We start from the raw sequence: 23,294 nt of genomic DNA on the forward strand, positions 1-23,294 counted from the left end.
TACACGATTAAGATAATACATTTGCAACAATAATGCAAAGTAGGGTACAGTATAATGCAGTAAAGCTATGTACTTAAATAAACAAAGTAAAATATATGTGCCCTAACCATTCAATCAAAGCAGTATCATCACCAGCCTATGCTAAGACTTAGCTATGTCGCTTTGCTAGTTAGCTCATCATAAAACATTGAAAAACCACACATCATTGTACCGCATTTTTTGGAACACATAACAAAGCACACAGGTAGGTATTTATACTTACAGACAGATCTACTCCAAGGATAAACCCAAACACTCTGTGGCCTAGCTCTGAGCTACCATGTGCTCAACATGGCTGTGCTGTGTGGACTAATAACAAGATGGAAGGTAGAGCTATTTGGTGCCTTAAAGCTACAGTACCAAACGTTACCGCAAGGTGGCTGGTAATTATAAAATAGGTTAGGAGAATTGAATGCACAAATAATAAACCCAACATTTACTGTTACAAATATCATTACTGATAGTGGATCAGTTGATAAAGTGATTATTTCAAAAACGTTCCATATTTCTTTGCCCTTGAGGAACGACAGTCCATATTTAGAGTAAATTAAACTGCTGGCCGTTAATTACGCTTAGCAAACGAGATTATCCACAGCTGTCAAACCATACACACACACACACATACACACACACTTCCCCCCTGCCATGCCTAATTTCATTATTATATTAAATAAGGTTCATTAACAGCAACTGGATTAAACAAAATTCATTTTTAAGGGTTGATAGGCACTGAGGACATTTCTGCCCAGCTCTTTTGTCTCCATTCTCTCTCACCCAGAATTATAGCCTTTTGGTTAAAATGCCTTTCCTTTCTGTCAATTATTAACCTGTTAATTTGTCATGTTGCAACCTGATTAACATCTGCTCAAATTATGTATAAAACTGCAATTAACAAATGGGTGTGAGTACAATGTGAGAGTGAGTGGGAATGGGAAACTGAGTGAGAAATGAATGAGAAAGTGAAAAAAATTGCGAGGGCTCCGGCGACGCAACACAAAGACACATTTATTATCTTTTTCATCCCAAAAATAAATGGCCCTATTAGCTGTGATGGTGCAGGTCATTAAAATACCTCCACCTGCCTTCAGAGGCTCCAGACTCACATCATTACATTCACATCCCATCTCACAGCTCTCACTCATATCATCCCACCACTCAATGGCATCGCACGCCTAATATAACGGCAAGGTGCAAGGTTAATGTGGACGAGTTTAGAGAGCTCTCTTCATTATTCTAATTACTTTTAGTTTGCGTTGCAGTGCCCTCCAGAAATCACAAGTCAACAAGGGTAAAAATGGGCCATAGTTGATTGTTTCAAAAGTAAAACTTGTTCAATAACAACATAGATTCTTCTAAAGAAAGAGAGAGTCTTTACAATATAATAAGTAGTGCAATTGTAGCACCGTTTTTCTAAACTGATTTATTTTTGATCAGATTTAAATTGTTGTATAGCTTTTTGATGCTTGTACACCTTGGTTATAATGGAATTTTAGATTGGCTGAAATGCCACATACAATTATTTACATGTCCCAAAATGCTTCAGGTTGTGTCTGGAAACAACAGTAAAAAGTATACCAGAACATTTCAATACTAAGGTTTTTTTATAATAGCTCATTATTTGAGTGTTGCATTTGTATTTATAAACTGGATATAACAAAATAAAAGTACCCACTGCAGCTTATAGTGTTGTGTCTTTATGGGGAATATATCTTTGCACTAACTGTGCATAAATCAGGGACCAACAGGGATCAGCAAGTCATTTTTTATAGTATTGAATCTGCGGGTACTTCCTGAAGCAAAATAAGGTATTTTCTAAGTTCATGATGAGTCACTTTAGGTTTTTGATAATTGGTTAGCACTACAGTACAACATATCACATTTTTTGTAGTGCATACTGAGCCGCCTTTCTTTTTGTTTTCGTTTATGTTAGTGTGAACTCTGATGTCCCTCCCGACCTAACACATTACATTTCTACTATCGCCGTAAATGTGTTTCCCTCAGTCCATTTCATTACTTTTATGGTTAGGAGTGAATATAAAACTATGCAGTATAAGCGTTCAGAATCGTAACTGTAATTGGGTTCATTTCACCAACACTAGTACACGGTAGTAAAGTACTTGACTGCATCATGCTGTGGAGAAAATGCTCGTTATTTAATGTCTTTGTGATGCTGTTTTTCAGAACGAGGAAGCATGTTATCCACCCTCATCAGTCCAATACGACACTGGGATACTGAAGCATCATCGGCTGAGGATGCAGACAATTCAAGTAAATATTTATTTCCTTTCGTGCCAAAATAATTTGTTTCTGTGTTCTGCTGACAAAGAAAGTTTGTAACATTACGACAGCATCAAAGTGTTGCAGTGTTACATTTTTAGACATGCTAAAGTGACTTTATCAATGTTATTGTCAGCCTGTCAGTTGATTGGTCAATTATTTGGTCCAAACTAATATATATCAACCATAACATGGATTACCATTAAAGTTTGTACTCACATTCATGGTCCCTAGAGGATGAATCCTACTGAATGATCAAATAAAATATCTTCCAGCTCCACTGTGTTAGCATTTATACCGTAGTTCTAAGAAGGTTGCGTATTCTGAACTTTTGATAATTGAAAACCAACAAAAAATAGTCAATTTGGGTAGCTCAATGCCATACCATGTAGTGATATGCACCATTAGTCTTAAGTCGGCCTAATGACAGCTAGACAAAAACAAAGAATCCTAGTTTTTTTTCATGCCACGTTTCCTGTTGTTATTTCCTTATCTGTCAACAGGCAGCAGTTTGGAGGTGAAAGAGAATGAGGATTATAAGAGCCACATGGACTGCGACCTACTACGGAAATATCATCCAGCAGCTTTTTGCACAACTTTCCCCAAACACAGTACCCGATCCCTAAAGAGGAAGCAGTCGCTGCTCCACCAGAGCCCCTTGACTTGTAAGAGACCAGCCTGGGCTGTCACTCAGAAAAACGCACTTGTGCACCTCAACGAGTTACAACCTGGTCTGCGGTATGAAATCATGTCGAAGACCGGCCCACTGCACGCTCCAGTGTTTTCTGTTGGTGTGGAGGTGAACGGTTTCCATTTTGAGGGCAGAGGACCGACTAAAAAGCAAGCCAAGATGAGGGTTGCAGAACTTGCGCTTCGGTCTTTCATCCAGTTTCAAAACGCCTCGCAGGCTCACGCCTCCATCGGGAACTTTACCAGCACTCCTGTGGATTTTACAGCCGATAAACTGGACATCCATGATGCATTCCTTAAAGAGTTTGAGCCATCTTTGCTGGAAAACTGTCAACTCCTACAGTGCAACACAGCAAAAAATGAGTTTTTCTACAGACGAGTTGTCCGCCTCAAACTGGACTTCTCCTCAACTAAACCCAAAAGACAAGCCATTAGCACCTCACTTTTAGAGCACCTCAGCCCAGTGGCGCTGCTCAACGAGCTGCGACCAGGACTCAGATACATGTGCCTGACGGAGAGAGTTCATGGCAGGCCAATGAGGAGTTTTGTTATGGTGGTCAGGGTGGAGGGGGGGGTGTTTGAAGGGTGTGGTCACAGTAAACGGATGGCAAAAGCCCAGGCAGCAGCAGCCGCCCTGCAGTCCGTTTACAACATCACTCTGGGACCGGAGAGGAAAGTGATGGGTCTTAACGGCAGCAGAGCTAAACTTCAGCTACCTCAGGTGAGGAGGTCCAACATCTTCTTCCACCAGGCAGTATTTAGACATGGATGTATAAAGAAAAGAAAAAAAAACCATGCCACTTTTAGGACCAAACAAATCAAAGTTATTTTTAAGTGTGTCTTTCCACATTTTACTATATGGGAAAATGTCACAGACACGGAGGTTGTAGTACCGCCATTTGACAGCTACAAGAATTTGTTTCAAGGCCCAGCAGAATCAAAAAAAGGCGGTTCTTTACAAGTGTCTAAATGAGACGAGTAATGTGAGTCATGTGACTGTGCTGTAGTTCCTTTATAGCCCAACATTAGCCTCCTTTAGCTTAGCGGTGGTGACGTGAAGTCATGTGACCGTGCTGTAGTTCCTATATAGCCCAACATTAGCCACATTTAGCTTAGCGGTGGTGACGTGAACTCATGTGACCGTGCTGTAGTTCCTTTAAAGCCCAACATTAGCCGCCTTTAGCTTAGCGGTGGTGACGTGAAGTCATGTGACTGTGCTGTAGTTCCTTTATAGCCCAACATTAGCCGCCTTTAACTTAGCGGTGGTGACGTGAAGTCATGTGACCGTGCTGTAGTTCCTTTATAGCCCAATATTAGCCACCTTTAGCTTAGCGGTGGTGAAGTCATGTGACCGTGCTGTAGTTCCTTTATAGCCCAACATTAGCCACCTTTAGCTTAGCGGTGGTGTCGTGAAGTCATGTGACCGTGCTGTAGTTCCTTTATAGCCCAACATTAGCCTTTTACTTCTGGAGATTGCATTATGGATTAACCATTATAAAAGTGGTGATATATGTGGAGAGTTTTATAACATGAAAAAATGTCATTGTCGGGTAGCCCTTGCAATGGCAACTTGCTAACTTCATCATCAGTAATTTTGAGAAGTATGTTTTTTTGCATCTGTAGACAAATGTCCTGTCAGCATTTGACACAGAATACAGAGTAAAGAGATGGACTCAGTGTATCAGTAAATGCCCTTCAGATGTTAAAGACAGATTTCTCTCGCTCTGAAACATCAGCAGTGACTCTGAATTCACCTCTTATCTGTTTAGCTTTTCAGCCAGTCTTCTAAATGGTCTGGATAAATGGGTCTGAGGTGCGCCGTATGCTACCAAATGAAGTGTGGCGCACATCAGCGCGGCCATCATGGCTTGAGGCCGATAGATGGTGTCCTGTATGCATCGTCTGCAGCATCCAAACATCCTCTGCGAGCCTTTAGGGAATTGTCCTCGACGTGTTGTGCTGTCGTTCTTTATGAATACAAGAAGATGTGTCTCCACAGAGCCGAAGAGGCTGACTGAGCATGGCCAATGCAGAAACATATCTTCATGCCAATATGCAAAGGAGTATAGACTCTTAGACAGACATGTAGATACTTTATTAAACCCTGGGGGGTGATTCAAGAGGATGGTGACATTTTTGATTGTCTCTGGACAAAAGGATGTTTTCACTCTTCATACTTTAGGCTGACACCAAAACTTAACAATATGCAAAAGATTTCCCCCTTTATGTCCTGGAAATTGTAAGTTTTTCACAGCCTCCCAGACTGATCATTTAGCATCTTCTCCCCCCTTCAATATGAACTGTCTGTCAGGCGGCGTGACGCATTAATGAACATGATTACAGCACATTAGGGATGGAGGAGGAGCGGCAGCAGACCGCGGAGAGAGAGGTGGAGCGGGGAAGGCGGTGTGAAGAGCATAATAATCTGACAGATAATTGTTTAACACACTCATTACACACGACCTTGTGCCGCTGCCATCCAGGAAACGTCGAGCCAGAGTTTCGCTCCCAAAAACGATCATCTGCTCTTTCAAAATGAGATGAAACACACTGAGGTCACATCACGGGTTATATTTCGGGGAATTTGGGGCAGTGAATGTCATGAAATCTACACCTTTATTCCACATGTTCGACCTTATCATTCATACAGTTTGAGAAAAATAGCAGCCTAGTATGTTAATGTTGTCTTTAAAGCTTTATCCACTAAAAGTACCAACAATTGATCAGTAAATGCAGATTTAAGGGAGGCTGCAGTTCTTGGATAAATCCATAATATAAGTTCAATCAGGAGAGACGTGATGTATGGAATACATATTTATTATCGGTCACATTATATAAATGAAACATAATGATGACAGTTTATAACAAGTGAATGAAATGGTGTTTTGGCGATTAGGCCCAGGTTTTGTAGGATATCAATCGGGAAGGGAAGAACCGTTTCCGATGAACCCCCCTGGGTCTAGACACTGGTGGTGGTGATAAGTGGTTAGGTCCGGTTGGAAAGGGAGAAGGTTAAGCTTGGTCCTGAGTTGGAAGCAGGAGGCGAAGGGGTGGAGGAGGGTTGCGCGTTGACACCTGGAAGACAGCTGATAGGAAAGGGGAGAGCATATACAGAGGGATTAACAGGTGCGATAATTAGGCTTGTAAATGGAGGGGAGTGATAGGTTAGCTGAGGAGTGGCGCTCCCTGTCATTTAGTGCAGGGAGCGAGTATTGCCATGACGTGCAATACGGAGTGATAGGTCTTCCTGTCTGAACTTGCGCTAAGCTTCATAAGAACTTTATTGATCCCAATTTGGGAAATGTTTTGTTGCATAAAAAGACATGGCATTGCACAATAAAAATTAAACTTTTTTTTTTGGAGACGTTCCCTGATTTAGGATTGTCCAGTATTTATACATTAATAATATAATATTAATGTTGTTTTAATCCACATGTGATTATGTGTTTCTGCAAACCCTCTTCAATCAATCAATGTTTATTTATATAGCCCAATATCACAAATGTTACATTTGTCTCAGTGGACTTCACAGTTTGTACAGAATATCAGTATGACAATACGACACCCTCTGTCCTTAGACCCTCTGTCCTTAGACCCTCTGTCCTTAGACCCTCACATCGTACAAGGAAACACTTCCGGAGAAGCCCCCAGTTTACCAATAGCATACACTCATCAGAGCACAAAAACCAACAGATTCAAGAACATCTATCTAAAGAAACTGAAACCACATTTGGAGAAACTTTGTGTGGCAAAATATTATTGTTGTCCAAGAGTCATTTATGTTATACTTAAATGTAAAATAACAATCAACCCAAGACCTGTGAAACCTTCAAACCCAGATTCAAGATTCTTAGGTCACAGGCTCCTCCAACAGAGCAACATGATTATATATAGGACATAAAACAAATAAAATAGTGCAAGAGAATGGTTTTTAGATGTTCAAGTAAATACAAATAAGATAGAAATAGTGCAAGAAGAGTCTATATACACTGTGCTTTAAGCCCCTGATGCCTCCTGTGTGATCTTCTTAGTCCTGATCACATTTCAATGACCTTTCGCTGGCTCTAAGACGTCTTTCTGTTGGTGTTCACTGCAAACACTATCCCTGATCACTCCATCATTTAGGATGCAGCACATGTTAAAGTCACAAGTGTTTCCTGTAGAAAATGAATTTGGTTGGGATTTATTTCAACTGCATATAACATTTCCATCCATTTGGATTACATAGTTCTTACATAAATGGACTAAAAACTCTCTGCATTGCAAACACATAATATGTCTACAACCTTATTATCAATTCATCCAATGTGTTTCAAATACAATAGAACCAGGCTTATGTATTCGATACAAATAAAGTCTATGCATTTTAAATTCATAAGATCCAGGTTTATGTATATAAAATAAATATAGCTTATTTGGTGCATTAATTTAATAATGCATACAATGTATACATTGGAGTGGAGTTACTATAGTAACGTGTACTCCACCTTTTGTGGGTGTGTACTGTGATTTCTTGATGCATTAAAATGTGATAAGGTGGCATGACTACTTTTTTGTTAGTGCTGTGAGTGTGGGGAATGTGGTTATGTATTATAAAAGTAGATTATTACAAACCAAATAAGCTATATTTATTTTATATACATGCATAGGCTTTATTTGTATCGAATACATAAGCCTGGTTCTAATGTATTTGAAACACATTGGATGTTTTGATAATAAGGTTGTAGACATAGTTATTATGTGTTTGCAATGCAAAGAGTTTATTAGTCAATGTATGTAAGAACTATGCAATCCAAATGGATGGACATTTTATATGCAATTGAAATACATAAATACTCTATATTAGGGCCAAATATTTCTGTGAGTGTAGCAACTAACTATCTCCCCATAAAAAGAGCGACAGTCCTCCACAGATATAATTAGATATTTCGACAGGTAGGAGTGCGACACCTGTTCCCCCGCAGACTGGAGGAGTTTACAGTGAAAAGAAACTCTCGGCCTTCACTGTCAGACTATCAGAGAGTTTTCGGCGGGCTTCGTTCTGGAGGTCCGGGCAGAAACATGTCACAGTTGTAGCTGCATCCCTGCTGACTTTGTTTGAAAGTGTTCTGTGTGTTTGCTGGAAGAAATACAAAAGCAGGACTCACAATGTCCTCAGGTTTAAATATAGGGGAAGCAGAATAGCACATAGTGTAGTTTCTCAAAAAAAATAACTGTTATATAAAAACTATAGGAACATTAAAACATAAATAGAAATAATACGTTTTTATTAGAAGGGAGATAGTGTAGAGCTAGAGGGATTATAGTGTTATAGTTTTCACAAGAGACTCTTTCACAGTCAGATATATTTTTTACCAAGTAAACAAAAATGATGGTGTATATACAGTCTATTTTAAATCTATTTTTTTTTCATCAGGCCAACATGTGCAAAAACATGGCAGCTAATAAAAAGGACTTCATAGAAACATTAAACTGCCTGTTAACTTAAAGGATAACTTAAGTAAAACAAATATTAATACCAAGTCAGGTTAAGATCATGTGATTCTTTGGTTCTGTGATATTCTCACCGAAAATGTACATGCGAGAACTACAGAATAAAACGACATGTGCAATATGCATGCTCCACTTTTCAAACGATGCCTCTACCATTTCTTCTTCTCCTGCAGGTCTTTGCAGAGTCCGTCTTCCACCTGGTGAGAGAGAAATACTCCGAGCTGACGGACGTTTGTTCCTCTTCGTACGCCAAACACAAAGTGCTGGCAGGAGTCGTGATGAGCAGAGGTTTGTTATCTTACTACACAATATCTGGCTGAGATAGGAAGAAGTATTTCTAATGAATGAAATGAATAGAGCGGTGCAGTGACGAGTCCTAAAACCCGGAAGTGAGTCAGCATTTCTCCACTTCCTGTTCCCTCGTCTCAGAGCCAATGGGATCTCTCCATAGGGTTTTGGAATAGCTGGAACTAAGGTCTGTGGTTGAGACACATTGAAGAGACGGGTCACGTTTTGTTCTACGACATTAAATCCATCAGCAGTGACCCCGCTGGTGATTTCTGAAGAGTGGACGTGTCTGAAAAACGATGGTTGTGACCAAGTGGCTGAATAGGACTACAGAAGTTGAGGCCGTTGTACGTCATTACGCCGAACACATAAACACTCCTCTAAGTTAGTTTCTGTTCTGCTTGAAAGCAAGTTCCTGCCTCCTGCAGACTGTTCAAATCAAATCAAGTTTTATTTATAATACGTAATATAATAAAACAAAAGCTTCAACTTGTACCATTTAGAATCTGTATTTTTGAATATGGATCTGAAGTTGGCGTGACGTCGAAGTCGTGCTGCTGGACTCGGATGTAGCTCCTTCATAGCATAACGTTAGCATTTTGCTTCTGGCGACTAGATTTATGATTCGAAAATTATAAAAGTAGGGAAGACATGAGGAGATGATCCGGCTGAACAAAACGTGCGTTCATCAAACAGGTTCGTTTCCCACAGACCTTATTTCGAGCTACTTTCCAAAATCCTATGGAGAAATCCCGTTGCTCTTTTGTCGAGGGAACCAGCAGCTCACTTCCGGGCCGGCCAACAAAAACATGTCATCCCTGCACCGCTCTATTGGGCCTTGGATGTAAACATTGCATCCATTGTCTTTTCTGTAGCCTCCCTCGTATTCCTCATTTTAAGATGCGTAATATTTGATGCACATAAATTCAAATTCTTTAGTGAAAACGTGTTCCTTGTTTTGCACAAACCAAACCAAGAATGATTGACTATGTTGTAAAATGTCCGTCGTAGAAGTTTAAAAATATATAATGTAGCCAGATGTGAGAATGTGAAGTAGCTCAAAGCTAAATCCGGCATATTTCATGTTTTAAGTGTTCTTCAATGCAATGTCCCAAATAAACGAATAAATAAATAAGATCTAGGTGAATCAAATCCAAGGTATTGTCTCAACAAGAATATTAAAACATGTGAAACACTTTCCATATCTTATGATTTATCAACTAAAATCCTAAGAAAACACGTCACATAGCCCCACACTGTTGTGATGTAGAAAACAGAACAAAAAGATATCTTCTGTATGTCCTCTTTGAATACAGGGATCTTGCCAATATTCATGTGAGCAAATAGAACAGTAGAGGCGCATCTGAGTAAAACCTTAATGCTGCAATTGAAAAAACACGTTACCTCGAATTACCCGTTGTATCCAGAGCCCTTTTTACCGTCTTTGATGAGGCCAGATTGACACAGCATGTTTCTGAGATGGTGGATTGATTATTCTGTCACACATTTGTCATCAGCTCATCTCAGCACAGAGGAAATGTCTTGTTCTCAGAGACAAATGAGGCGTCTTGTTTGATTTGCATCATGTTGAATGTCTTGCACCATCAATTGTTTGTTGAACAAGTCACCAGAAATCTGAGCAGATGCTTTCCACTCTGTCTTTTGTTAAATCCTTCATTTCTTTTCCAGGATTTGACCTCAGGACAGCGCAGGTGGTGTCTCTGGCCACAGGGACTAAGTGTGTGGATTTGGACAATGACAGTGACCACAGTGTAACACTCAGTGACTGCCACGCAGAAGTCATGAGCCGCAGGGCGCTGGTTCGATTCCTGTACGCTCAGCTGGAGCTGCTGCTCTGGTACGACCCTCAAATTACCCTAAAATACGTTTTTTGTTTCTATTTTTTGTCTAGGCTTCGTGGGGAATCTAGCTTTCTGACCGGGGCCATTTTCTTGTCAAATGTTTAGTCCTTACTCAGCATCGTATAGGGTCGGATCAGTCTCAAAAATAAATAAATACACACAGAAGGAAACACAAATGTCTCCATCCACACACATATTTTTCAATGCATACCCAAAAATGTATCATTTTATAAATGTAAAAACGTAGCATTGTCGTTAGGGCAATATGTCAGTGTGGGGAATTTCTTCAAATGTTACACAAACATCCACTTGGACTCAAGGATACATTTATTAGAGTTTGCTGGTCAAAGTCATGGTCACTTTGATTTAAAGTAGATATCTCAGATTTGGGAATTATATTCAAATTCGGCACCAACCTTCACTTAATCCCAATTCATGACAGTCTGTCTCTCAATGATGTCTTATATCTTGTCTTTGGCTTTCAGCTCTAAGCCCATTGAAGACGTTAATCTTTTACAAAACCTCTCTCAATATATTGGAGTCCCAAAACCTTAAAATAACCAGATCTAACTTTATCCGCAGCTGCAAGAGTTGTAAATCCTGACAATAAATACAAAACTGACTGTTTTCATAAGGATTTAGTGTCTGTCACTCTGTCTCTGTCTCATGTTGGACTTCTCTCTGTGTTTCCTCTCCGTAGTAAACCAGCAGACGGTGAGGAACAATCCATTTTCGTACCAAATGAAGTTGGCGGTGGCTTCCGGCTGCAGGACGGCGTTTTCTTCCACATGTTCGTCAGCTCGTCGCCGTGCGGAGACGCTCGACTCAACTGCCCCTACGAGACCACGGCTGCATGTGAGAACAATGCAATTAGACGATGGGAATAATGACGATACTGATGTTTTGGATTTTGTGATGTCATCGTGATGTCATCGTGATGTCATCGTGATGTAATTTGATCGGCAACCTCAATTTTAATGTTTTAAAGTAAATGAAAGACCCTTTTTTTTATTTGGCTAATCATTTTTAGTAGTATCACTGTTCATGTTTTATTGTTTTAGTGTTTTTACATATTTTAATTATGTTCCTCATTTGTTATCGTGGTTTTTTTGTCATACTCTGTAAAGCACTTTTGGCTGCGTCAAGCATGAAAGGTGCTAAATAAATAAAGTTTATTATTATCTTAGAATAACTTTACCCTTTTACGGTTTGGGTTTTCAGTTCATGAAAGTTAATAGGAACATTTTGGTTGCCTAAAAGAGTCCGGTTTAGCGTTCGGTTGTACTGAGTTCGATCCTCACGTCACTTTATGGTTCCAAGAAACCAAGATAACAAACTTCCCAGATTGGGATCAATAAAGTACATCTTATCTTATCTTATCTTATCTTGAGGCTTTAAACCAGTAATCTACAAAGGAATTGGTGACTTTCTGGTGAGTACAAACACTTCTGGTGTACGGTCTCATCAAAGTATTGGACCAAGTGAGATTTTTAAGAGGATCTCAAAAGTTATTAGAATTCATCTTGATAAGGGAACCAAGGATTGTACCAAATTTCACTCCAATAAATTCAATACTTCACTCATGACCTAAAAAGTACAGGTTATGATAGCGTTAAAGATCAAATCAGAGAATCACCAAAGTCAGTGTGATTTACCCCCTCATGAATGTTTTTGTAAAATGTCACGGTAATCCATCTAATAGTTGTTGAGATATTTAAGCCTGGACTAAACTGGATCAACCAACAGACCAACAATATCCAGGGTTTTCTTCAAATGCGGAGCAGAGTATTTCTCATCTGATAAGTCCACTTCTTGTCTTTTGTCAGATCCCAGCAGGAGGTTTCACTGTCACCTCAGGGTGAAAGTGGATGGTGGAGAAGGGACGCTGCCAATCACAGCAAGAAGAGCCAATCAGAACAATATGGCAGCATGTAAATCACCCGTCACAATGTCCTGCACTGACAAGATGGCAAAGTGAGTTTCTAATCAGCCCTAGATGTAATAACAGTGTATTTATTGTGTAATATGGGTGTTATATTGGTGTTATATTGGTGTAATATGGGTCTTTTAACAGTGTAACACGGGGATAATAAGGATGGAATATGCATGTAATTGTAGTGCAACGTGGGTTTAATAACATTGTAATGTGGGTGTAATAACTGTCTTATAGGGGTGTATTAATGTGTGATGTGGGTGTAATAACTGTGTTATATGGGCTTCATGTAGAAAATACCAATCATTACATTTTCCAAAATATTGAATGTGCCTTCAAGGGTTAAGTTAACATCTTATTTGAAAGGATAATGCGTGTTTATTACAGCTTGGGTATTTTTTTGGAGTTACATTTACGTCAATTATGAGTGAGGCTGCCACACCGCAAAAACCATGTGTGCTCGGATTTCTTTTTAAATGTTTTTGCCCCAATAATAAGGGTGTAATATGCGTGTAATCGTAGTGTAATGTGGGTGTAATAACTGTTTAATAGGGGTGTATTAATGTGGCGTGTAATAACAGTGTAATATGGGTCTTTTAACAGTAGGTATAATAAGGATGTAATCATAGTGTAACACGGGTGTTATAACAGTGTAATGTGGGTGTTATTCGGGTGTAATAACTGTCTTATAGGGGTGTATTAATGTGTGATGTGGGTGTAATAACTGTGTTATATGGGTGTCATGTAGAAAATACCAATCATTACATTTTCCAAAATATTGAATGTGAATTCAAGGGTTAAGTTAACATCTTATTTGAAAGGATAATGCGTGGTTATTACAGCTTGGGTCTTTTTTTGTAGTTCTATTTATGTCAACTATGAGTGAAACTTCCACACCGCAAAAACCATGTGTGCTCGGATTTCTTTTTAATTGTTTTCCTCAACAGGTGGAGTGTTGTTGGCCTGCAGGGGGCGCTCCTCTCTCACCTGGTGGAGCCGGTTTACCTGCACAGCGTCACCGTGGGAACGCTCAGCCACACGGGTCACCTGAGCCGAGCCTTTGCACACCGCCTCGCACCCGTCAAGCACCTACCCTTCCCTTACCGACGACAGCAGCTGATGCTCGGCTGTAGGTCCACATGTTTTATGCACATATGATATCTTTTTTGGTAACACTTTATATTAAGGTACATTAATTCACCGTCAACCATTATTTTGATCACAAATAATGCATTTTTCAATGTAAGGAGTATTATTTACGTTAACGAGGTATATAGGCTAAAAGAAAAACATGTTTTCCAAAAGAACTCCCAAAGAACTCCTAATGTTAGTTTTAAAGACCCCCAAGAAGCTTAGATTATAACGAACCCTGTTTGTAATATTTTTTTTTCTCTTCGGTTTCCTCTCTGATCAGGTCTGACAGAGTTGTTGAGTTATTTCACCAATAAAACAACACTTTAAGCCAACATTTGAACAGGTATTCAGTATGAGAGCCTTTCTGTTTTCACCCCTTCTCTTCGGTTTCCTCTCTGCTCAGGTCTGAACAGCAGTGATGTTCGGCCGTCAGGAAAGGCACCAAACGTCAGCGTTAATTGGAGTCGCGGGGATGGAGGTTTGGAGGAGATCAGCAACTCTACAGGACGGAAGAAAGACTCAGGGACGCCGTCTCGGCTCTGCGGGCGAAACATGTTCGAATGCTGGCAGAGGCTTCAGCAACAGGTGGGTCAAAGAGATTCAGGGACTGAAAACAATTAAAGGTCCCTGTTACGTGGCAGGCAGGCTGTCCTGGTGTGGTTTTCCTTCCCTCCTGTGTTTCTCTCTTCTCCGTGTCTTCTGCACAGCTAATCAGCAGCTGATCGGTATCTGCCTGTGCACCTGAGTCTGATGGCTGATTGGATCCTCTCACCCTCAGCTGGCCTATCAGCAGCCAGGGCCGACCATAAAGGAGGCACCCAGGAAGTCTTCTCGCTCTCTCACTCTGGGCCTGTTGCTGATGAAGGAGCCTGCAGTGTTTAGCAACTAATTCACTTTGTATTAGTGATGGTGAGATGAAGCCTTATGAAGCTTTGAAGCTTTCCAGCCAATTGGTTCGCAAAAGTGTTCATCTCATGAGGCTTCATCATGGGCTTCATTTGAACACAAACCCCCTGTTGGTCAAAGTGTGTAAAACAGGCAGGTTGGACATCTCAACAGTGTGCTCTATCTCATACCGAGTTCCCAATGAGTAAAGCCTTAGAATAACTCTAAACAACGAACATAACATCATATTTTCATGTTAACAATATTGTTTTTATTCCAGTTGATTGTGATTGAAAACCCTAAGGAGGCTGGTAAACATTGCAAAGAGGGATTTGTATTCCTTAGTAATATTCGTAAACTTAACCATGTTGTAGCCTGAACCATATCACAGAATACATTATTAACTACATTATCTCATTTAGCTGTATCTTTTATAAACAACAAAAAAGAGGTATTGTTCAGTCGTTGAACCAGGGACCCTGCGGTCATGAGTCAACTGCTTTCAGGCTGAGCCACAGCACACACGCTGAGTCTCCTTGAAAACACTGCAAGATATGTATTTCTGTATTTATTGATGTTTTTATTCCTACATTTATTTATGCTTGTATCTATTTATACTTATGACATGTTCCGACCTCTATAAGTGAGGGTCTGAGCTCTCTTGATTCCATCGTGTCACCAGGCCCGGGTACAGGAGGGGTAATATGGTTCTTGTTATACATCCATGGGTATTATGAGCGTTGTGGTTCAACGGTTCAACCGATCTGAATCGCTTCGGGAAGCAGTCACGTGGTATCGACAGGCAGCGAGGCTTCGTTTGTCATCGATGACGTCACTGGCCCAAAACGATACAAGCCTCGATACAAGCTTCACAAAAAACTTCGGGGATTACTCGACACACGCTCCGAAGCCTCGGCGCAATACGTAACATCAATACTTTGTATTGTCAGACCTTTTTGAAAGTGTGTGTGTTGAGAGGTGGAGGAGTTAGGTAAGTCTGGGGTACCCTGTACATTTCTCACCACGTAGCTAACTAATGTTTAGACACACTAGGTTAGCGGATTGTTGCCACCCCTGTATATTGTTTTGTCAAAGTCTTTGTAGTTTAGTTAGTGAGGGTTTTTGTTTGAGTTTTGGATTCAAAGGATAGATGTAGAGATAGGCCTGGTTTTGTTATGCTTGTTTCTTTCGTTTGGCGCAATCCTTTGACTCCTCCTCCTCCTCACCAACTAAGGCAAGGCAAGGCAAGGCAAGGCAAGGCAAGGCAAGGCAAGGCAAGGCAAGGCAAGGCAAGGCAAGGCAAGGCAAGGCAAGGCAAGGCAAGGCAAGGCAAGGCAGGCAAGGCAAGGCAAGGCAAGGCAAGGCAAGGCAAGGCAAGGCAAGGCAAGGCAAGGCAAGGCAAGGCAGGCAAGGCAAGGCAAGGCAAGGCAAGGCAAGGCAAGGCAAGGCAAGGCAAGGCAAGGCAAGGCAAGGCAAGGCAAGGCAAGGCAAGGCAAGGCAAGGCAAGGCAAGGCAAGGCAAAGGCAAGGCAAGGCAAGGAAAGGCAAGGCAAGGCAAGGCAAGGCAAGGCAAGGCAAGGCAAGGCAAGGCAAGGCAAGGCAAGGCAAGGCAAGGCAAGGCAAGGCAAGGCAGGCAAGGCAAGGCAAGGCAAGGCAAGGCAAGGCAAGGCAAGCAAGGCAAGGCAAGGCAAGGCAAGGCAAGGCAAGGCAAGGCAAGGCAAGGCAAGGCAAGGCAAGGCAAGGCAAGGCAAGTTTATTTATATAGCATTTTTCAACAAAAGGCAATTCAAAGTGCTTTACAAAAAATGAAAGAGATTAAGAAAATGGCATTTAAAATCAGTCATTAAAAAGAAAAGTTAATAAAATAAACATTAAAAGAAAAAAATACATGGATAAAAGTTACAGTGCAGTCTAAGATATGAATAGTTCAATTAAAAGCAGCGACAAAAAGAAAAGTCTTCAGCCTGGATTTAAAAGTAGTCAGAGTTGCAGCGGACCTGCAGGTTTTTGGGAGTTTGTTCCAGATATTTGGAGCATAATAACTGAACGCTGCTTTACCATGTTTAGTTCTGACTCTGGGGACAGAAAGCTGACCAGTCCCTGAAGACCTGAGAGATCTGGATGGTTCATAATTTAGCAGGAGGTCAGAAATGTATTTTGGGCCTAAACCATTCAGTGCTTTATAAACCAGCAGCAGTATTTTGAAATCTATTCTGTGACACACAGGAAGCCAGTGTAAAGACTTCAGAACTGGAGTGATGTGATCCACTTTCTTAGTGTTAGTGAGGACTCGAGCAGCAGCGTTCTGAATTAGCTGCAGCTTTCTAATAGATTTTTTAGTGAGACCTGTGAAGACACCATTGCAGTAGTCGAGTCTACTGAAGATAAAAGCATGGACAAGTTTTTCCAAATCCTGCTGTGACATTAGTCTTTTAATCCTAGATATGTTCTTTAGGTGATAGTAGGCTGATTTAGTAACAGTTTTAATGTGACTGTTGAAACTCAGGTCAGAGTCCATGACTACACCTAGATTTCTGGCTTTATCTGTTGTTTTGAACATTGCACACTGAAGCTCAGCGCTAACTTTGATACGTTCTGCCTTGGCTCCAAAAACCATTACCTCAGTTTTATCTTTGTTTAATTGGAGAAAGTTCTGACACATCCAGTCATTGATTTGTTCAATGCACTTACTCAGTGTTTGAATTGGAGCATAGTCTCCTGGTGAAATTGTCACGTAAATTTGTGTGTCATCTGCATAGCTATGGTAACTTATTTTGTTGTTCTTCATTATCTGAGCCAGTGGTAGCATGTAGATGTTAAAGAGAAGAGGCCCCAAGATGGAGCCTTGAGGAACCCCACATGTCATATTTGTCAACTCAGATGTGTATTTACCTATAGAAACAAAGTTGTTTCTGTCCTTTAAGTAGGATTCAAACCAATTCAGAACTGTTTCCGAAAGTCCCACCCAGTTCTCCAGTCGGTCTAGTAATATGCTGTGGTCAACAGTGTCAAACGCAGCACTGAGATCTAATAATACTAACACTGAAGTTCTGCCACTGTCTGTGTTTAAGTGGATGTCATTAAAGACCTTTACAAGAGCAGTCTCAGTGCTGTGGTTTGGACAAAAGCCTGACTGGAACACATCGAAACAGTTATTTAAATGCAAGAAATTACTCAACTGTTGAAAAACAACTTTTTCAATGATTTTACCTAGAAATGGGAGGTTTGATATGGGCCTGTAATTGTTCATTACTGAAGCATCTAGATTATTCTTTTTTAAGAGCGGTTTAATGACTGCAGTTTTCAGGGCCTGTGGAAAAATACCTGAGTGAAGAGATTTGTTTACTATATGAAGTAGATCTGAGGCCATGCAAGGCAAAACATCTTTGAAAAATCCTGTTGGAATAATATCAAGGCAGCAGGAGGAGGATTTCAGAAGTTGAATAATGTCCTCTAGGTTTTTATCATTCATCTGATGGAATTGTGTCATGATGTCTGAATTGGTGTTAAGTGGAGATAGGGACAACACATTTGCTGTTCCTGATGCAGAGGCACTGACTGCTTCTCTGATTTTCTGAATTTTGTCAGTGAAGAAGGCAAAATCATTGCACGCCCTGGTGGATAGAAATTCAGAGGCGACTGACACTGGGGGGTTAGTTAGTCTGTCGACGGTAGCAAACAAGGCACGTGCGTTGTTTTTGTTTTTGGTAATGATGTCAGAGAAGAACGATTGTCGTGCGTTTTTCAATTCCAAATTATAAAGGCCAAGTCTCTCTTTATAGATTTCAAAGTGAACCTGGAGATTTGTTTTTCGCCACCTGCGTTCAGCTTTTCGACATTCTCTTTTCTCTGTTCTCACGGCCATGGCCTTTCTCCATGGAGATATTTTCTTGCCACACACTTCCTTTACCTTAGTTGGAGCAATGGCATCTATAACATTTTTAATTTTTGAATTAAAATGATCTACTAGCTCATTTACTGAGATGTTAGCAGGGGCAAGTGTGGAAGAGAAATTCTGAGTAAACATTTCCCTAGTATTTTCAGTTAAATATCGCTTTGTGGTTACCTCTTTTTGAACATTTTTGTGAACAGAAATAGAGCTCTCAAAGAAAACACAGGAATGGTCAGAGAGTGCAACATCAGTCACCACAACCTTAGAGATATTCACACACTTTGAGATAATTAAGTCCAGAGTGTGCCCCTTATTGTGCGTGGGCTCCGTCACATGCTGAGTCAGTCCATAGCTATCAAGAACACAAAACAGTTCTTTAGCCCCTCTGTCCTGGGGGTTGTCAACATGGATGTTAAAATCACCAACAATGACTAGACGGTCAAAGTCAATACACACTATAGACAGCAGTTCAGTAAAGTCATCAAAAAAGCTTGCACAGTATTTGGGTGGTCTATAGATATTTAGGAACAGAGCTCGAGAGGAGCATTTCAGCCGAAGGGCCACATATTCAAAAGAATCAAAGTTTCCATACGCTGTCTTCCTGCATTGAAGGGAATCATTGAACTAAGGTTTCAGTTATGTCTGTTCGGTTCTGGGTTTACAAAATAAACCTTTTGTAAACTGTTACGCTGACTCCCTCATTAATTATTGGTTGTATGTTATTGTCTCCAGGTCCCCTAGACCTTAGTGGGGACGTAACAGTCCCCTATTATACTGTTTTTCATCAATATATTGCAGCATCCCATAATCCCCTCTGTTTCAGCCCTGTTTCCAAAGTGCTGATTCTCTGTCTGTTACTTTAGATGAAAATAAGGAGCCCCTCCCCACGCCCCTCAGAGAGACATTTGGTTACAAAGAACTCAATGGTGCTCTAGGATGAGATTCAGGTGATACAGTGGGGTGGGGGGGTTACCTTGGTTGCTGATTGGCTAATGGTTACTCAAGCCAACACATCGTTATGACATCATAAAGTGGCCAAAATCTGATCAGCTCATTTTCAGACAGGTTTTTATAGAAATGGATCAAAAAGAGAGAGAATCTTTGTTCCTGAAACTTTCAGAGTCTCTTTCCACAGAGGGGACACATGTTGATGTAGAAGAGACATGAAGAAGAGGGGACACATGTTGATGTAGAAGAGACATGAAGAAGAGGGGACACATGTTGATGTAGAAGAGACATGAAGAAGAGGGGACACATGTTGATGAAGAAGAGACATGAAGAAGAGGGGACACATGTTGATGTAGAAGAGACATGAAGAAGAGGGGACACATGTTGATGTAGAAGAGACATGAAGAAGAGGGGACACATGTTGATGTAGAAGAGACATGAAGAAGAGGGGACACATGTTGATGTAGAAGAGACATGAAGAAGAGGGGACACATGTTGATGTAGAAGAGACATGAAGAAGAGGGGACACATGTTGATGTAGAAGAGACATGAAGAAGAGGGGACGAATGTTGATGTAGAAGAGACATGAAGAAGAGGGGACACATGTTGATGTAAAAGAGACATGAAGAAGAGGGGACGAATGTTGATGTAGAAGAGACATGAAGAAGAGGGGACACATGTTGATGTAGAAGAGACATGAAGAAGAGGGGACACATGTTGATGTAGAAGAGACATGGGGAAGAGGGGACACATATTGATGTAGAAGAGACATGAAGAAGAGGGGACACATGTTGATGTAGAAGAGACATGGGGAAGAGGGGACACATATTGATGTAGAAGAGACATGGAGAAGAGGGGACACATGTTGATGTAGAAGAGACATGAAGAAGAGGGGACACATGTTGATGTAGAAGAGACATGAAGAAGAGGGGACACATGTTGATGTAGAAGAGACATGAAGAAGAGGGGACGAATGTTGATGTAGAAGAGACATGAAGAAGAGGGGACACATGTTGATGTAAAAGAGACATGAAGAAGAGGGGACGAATGTTGATGTAGAAGAGACATGAAGAAGAGGGGACACATGTTGATGTAGAAGAGACATGAAGAAGAGGGGACACATGTTGATGTAGAAGAGACATGAAGAAGAGGGGACACATGTTGATGTAGAAGAGACATGGAGAAGAGGGGACACATATTGATGTAGAAGAGACATGAAGAAGAGGGGACACATGTTGATGTAGAAGAGACATGGGAAGAGGGGACACATATTGATGTAGAAGAGACATGGAGAAGAGGGGACACATGTTGATGTAGAAGAGACATGAAGAAGAGGGGACACATGTTGATTTAGAAGAGACATGAACAAGTGGATTTTGCATTATAGGTGACCTTTAAAGAGCCTGTGACAGCATCCCAACAACTGTTGTGCAATGAAATATTGGGCTACTAGTAATCTCGAACCATCAGTTTAAAAAAGAAAAAGCGATACCGTTCCGTTAAATATCAATAATTTCGAACATCGCGGGGAAATTCCTTCGACTCATTTTGAAGTTTTGGGGGAAGCCGGAAGTGACGTCAATGCGGGAACGCTTCACTGTGCAGCGAGAGAGCCAAACACGGACAAAGTGTGTTGTCATGCGTAGAAATGGTGAATTACTGAGTTTAGGCACGTTAATAACGTTTTAATGAAGTTGACTACAGTATATTCATATTTGTCAGTGCTTTCATGTCAATTCGGCGAACATAAACATAAATGATCGTGGTGAAGATGATGATTACATTAGGATTAAAAATCGGTAGTGAGAGCTGCTGAATTTCCTCCCGTAGGATGTGATAATAGTTGTAAACTCAAGTGGATGAAACTACATTTATTAGTGCTTTCATGTCAATTCGGCGAACATATGATACATTAAATGATCGTGAGAATCGGTCTGCATTTCCTGATGAGAAAACCACCCGATGCTTTTTGTAGTTGTTGTACACCAACATGGATTAAACGTGTGGTTTTTTCACCACAATGTTGGGGAAATTAATGGATAAAATGCACGGATTATTATTATTATTATTATTCCCACTCCGATCGGGACACCAGGTCCACCGTTTCCCCGCAGCGAGGCTCCCCCCGTTGACAGTTTACGTGGGCTGGGTGCAGTGGCGGACTGGCCATCGGGACGAATCCCGATGGGCCGGTACCGAAGTGGGCCGGTCGGATAAGTCACTAGCACATCCCCCATAGGCGGCGCGTGAGGTTCTGGGAAGGCTAAATTACTTTTTTTACCTGACGCTGCCCGCCTCCGTCGTCTATAGAAAAGAGATCAACTCAGTGTGCGGAGTTTAAATCTCTCAAGTCATATTACAGGATAAAGGAAATACAGTTTAAACTGCCGTAGGCAGAGAAGACGCCGACGTGTCGCACTTATCATTCATATTACATCATCAATCAGATCATCGATCATATAATGTATCATATATTTCCTTATCTGAGTCAGCTTCTCCAGCCGTATCTGGCCGTGCAACACTTACAGTGTCACATACTATATGCAGAAGAGAAGTATTATTTTAAGCAACACATTATGTTGACGAAACACTCGAGTCAAATGTAGGCCTAATTAAAGTCAGATCCACTCGTGTCTTAGACGTGAACGCGCTCTCAGCTGGAGAGAGCAACCCTGGCTTGATTTACCGAGTTGATAACCAGCGTCGTAGGACCGCTTAGCGAGATCTCGTTTATAACTTTGTTGTTGTTAGTTAGTTTGTTACTCAAACATATCCAGGGTCTGTTGAACTGGCTTCGTAGTACAGAGCACAGGTGGCTAGCAGCGCTAATGTCAAAGACACAGACATTGCATTATATTTGTATTTTACCAGGATGCAGTGACACAAATATTTACATATTTACATTTACTATCTACAGCACCCGCCGCCCCTGACATCCCCCACTCCCCCTGTTGACAATTTACTAGCGGTACCGAAGTGGGCCGGTCGAGAGTCCCGGGATGATTTTTAGTCCCACTGGCTACATGACCGAATGATCGCCCATATTGACGCACCTAATTCCTAAACTTCTAACAGATACAACATAAAGCGATCCTTCAGCCTCATATGAGCTCTCAGACACGTTCAAAATTAAACTGTCATCGCTGTCTGAGCTTACTGCTGTGTGCACCATCGTGCGTTTACATGCAGCTGCTGGGATCCTGAACGGTGCAGCTGGAGCGCTGTGCCCGCAATGACGTCACACATAATTTGGCGGGACTTGAAGAATCCCCGAGAAGATCCAGAAAATGGTCAACATTGAAGGGCAGATTAATGGTTATCAAAGTACAAATATCCAAAATCAGTTCAGTAACGGTTTTCAAGGGGACAATATTTACTCAAATTGATGGGTTTGGATGATGGGGGAAACTCGTGTCACAGGCTCTTTAAGTAAAGGATCTGAAAACTACTTTCACCACTTGCTGAATTCTATCTTTACACTGCAAATCACCCTCAACTCTCATTTGTATTTACGTGATGTTTCTCTCTTACTTCCTCAGTTGAACGGTGCAGAGGCGACTCCATGCTCATATTCTGGTTCCAAGATGGCGGCCGGACGTTACCAAAGGGCGATGCATCAGTTCACCAGCGCTCTGCAGGGTGGAGGGCTGGGAACTTGGCTCAGAGAAACTCCAGAACTGGGTCACTTCAATGTTAGTGTGTGAGAAACTGTGTGAAAAGACTGAATGTTGAGGGTGAAGTACATGTATGATTTTCTTTGTGATTGTGTGGATGAGGTACACGGAATGTAACACTAGTTAGAGCAGAACGTTGGTTATTTCCAGAGGTGGGAAGTAGTGGAGTACAAATACTTT

At 41.1% G+C, this 23,294-nt stretch overlaps 1 protein-coding gene across 1 annotated transcript; it reads left to right on the plus strand.

The window, feature by feature from the left end:
* The first annotated feature begins 2,231 nt into the window (after nt 1-2,231).
* Nucleotides 2,232-23,144, plus strand: LOC117533185 (double-stranded RNA-specific editase B2-like). The gene is made up of 10 exons (XM_034196830.1): nt 2,232-2,307; nt 2,820-3,727; nt 8,673-8,787; nt 10,477-10,645; nt 11,350-11,515; nt 12,250-12,289; nt 12,476-12,623; nt 13,530-13,688; nt 14,097-14,301; nt 22,980-23,144. The coding sequence occupies exons 1-10, from the start codon at nt 2,232-2,234 to the stop codon at nt 23,142-23,144; spliced, it is 2,151 nt and encodes a 716-aa protein (XP_034052721.1).
* The last annotated feature ends 150 nt before the right edge of the window (nt 23,145-23,294 follow it).

The sequence above is a fragment of the Gymnodraco acuticeps genome, unplaced genomic scaffold, assembly GCF_902827175.1.
Source record: "Gymnodraco acuticeps unplaced genomic scaffold, fGymAcu1.1, whole genome shotgun sequence".
Classification (NCBI taxonomy): Eukaryota; Metazoa; Chordata; class Actinopteri; order Perciformes; family Bathydraconidae; genus Gymnodraco; species Gymnodraco acuticeps.

What these genes read in the sequence shown, in the direction of transcription:
- LOC117533185 (XM_034196830.1), top strand. Translation starts at nt 2,232, where the DNA reads ATGTTATCCACCCTCATCAGTCCAATACGACACTGGGATACTGAAGCA. An exon ending in TGCACTGACAAGATGGCAAA is followed by an intron (nt 12,624 to 13,529) that starts GTGAGTTTCTAA and finishes TTTCCTCAACAG; the next exon opens with GTGGAGTGTTGTTGGCCTGC. An exon ending in GGCAGAGGCTTCAGCAACAG is followed by an intron (nt 14,302 to 22,979) that starts GTGGGTCAAAGA and finishes TTACTTCCTCAG; the next exon opens with TTGAACGGTGCAGAGGCGAC.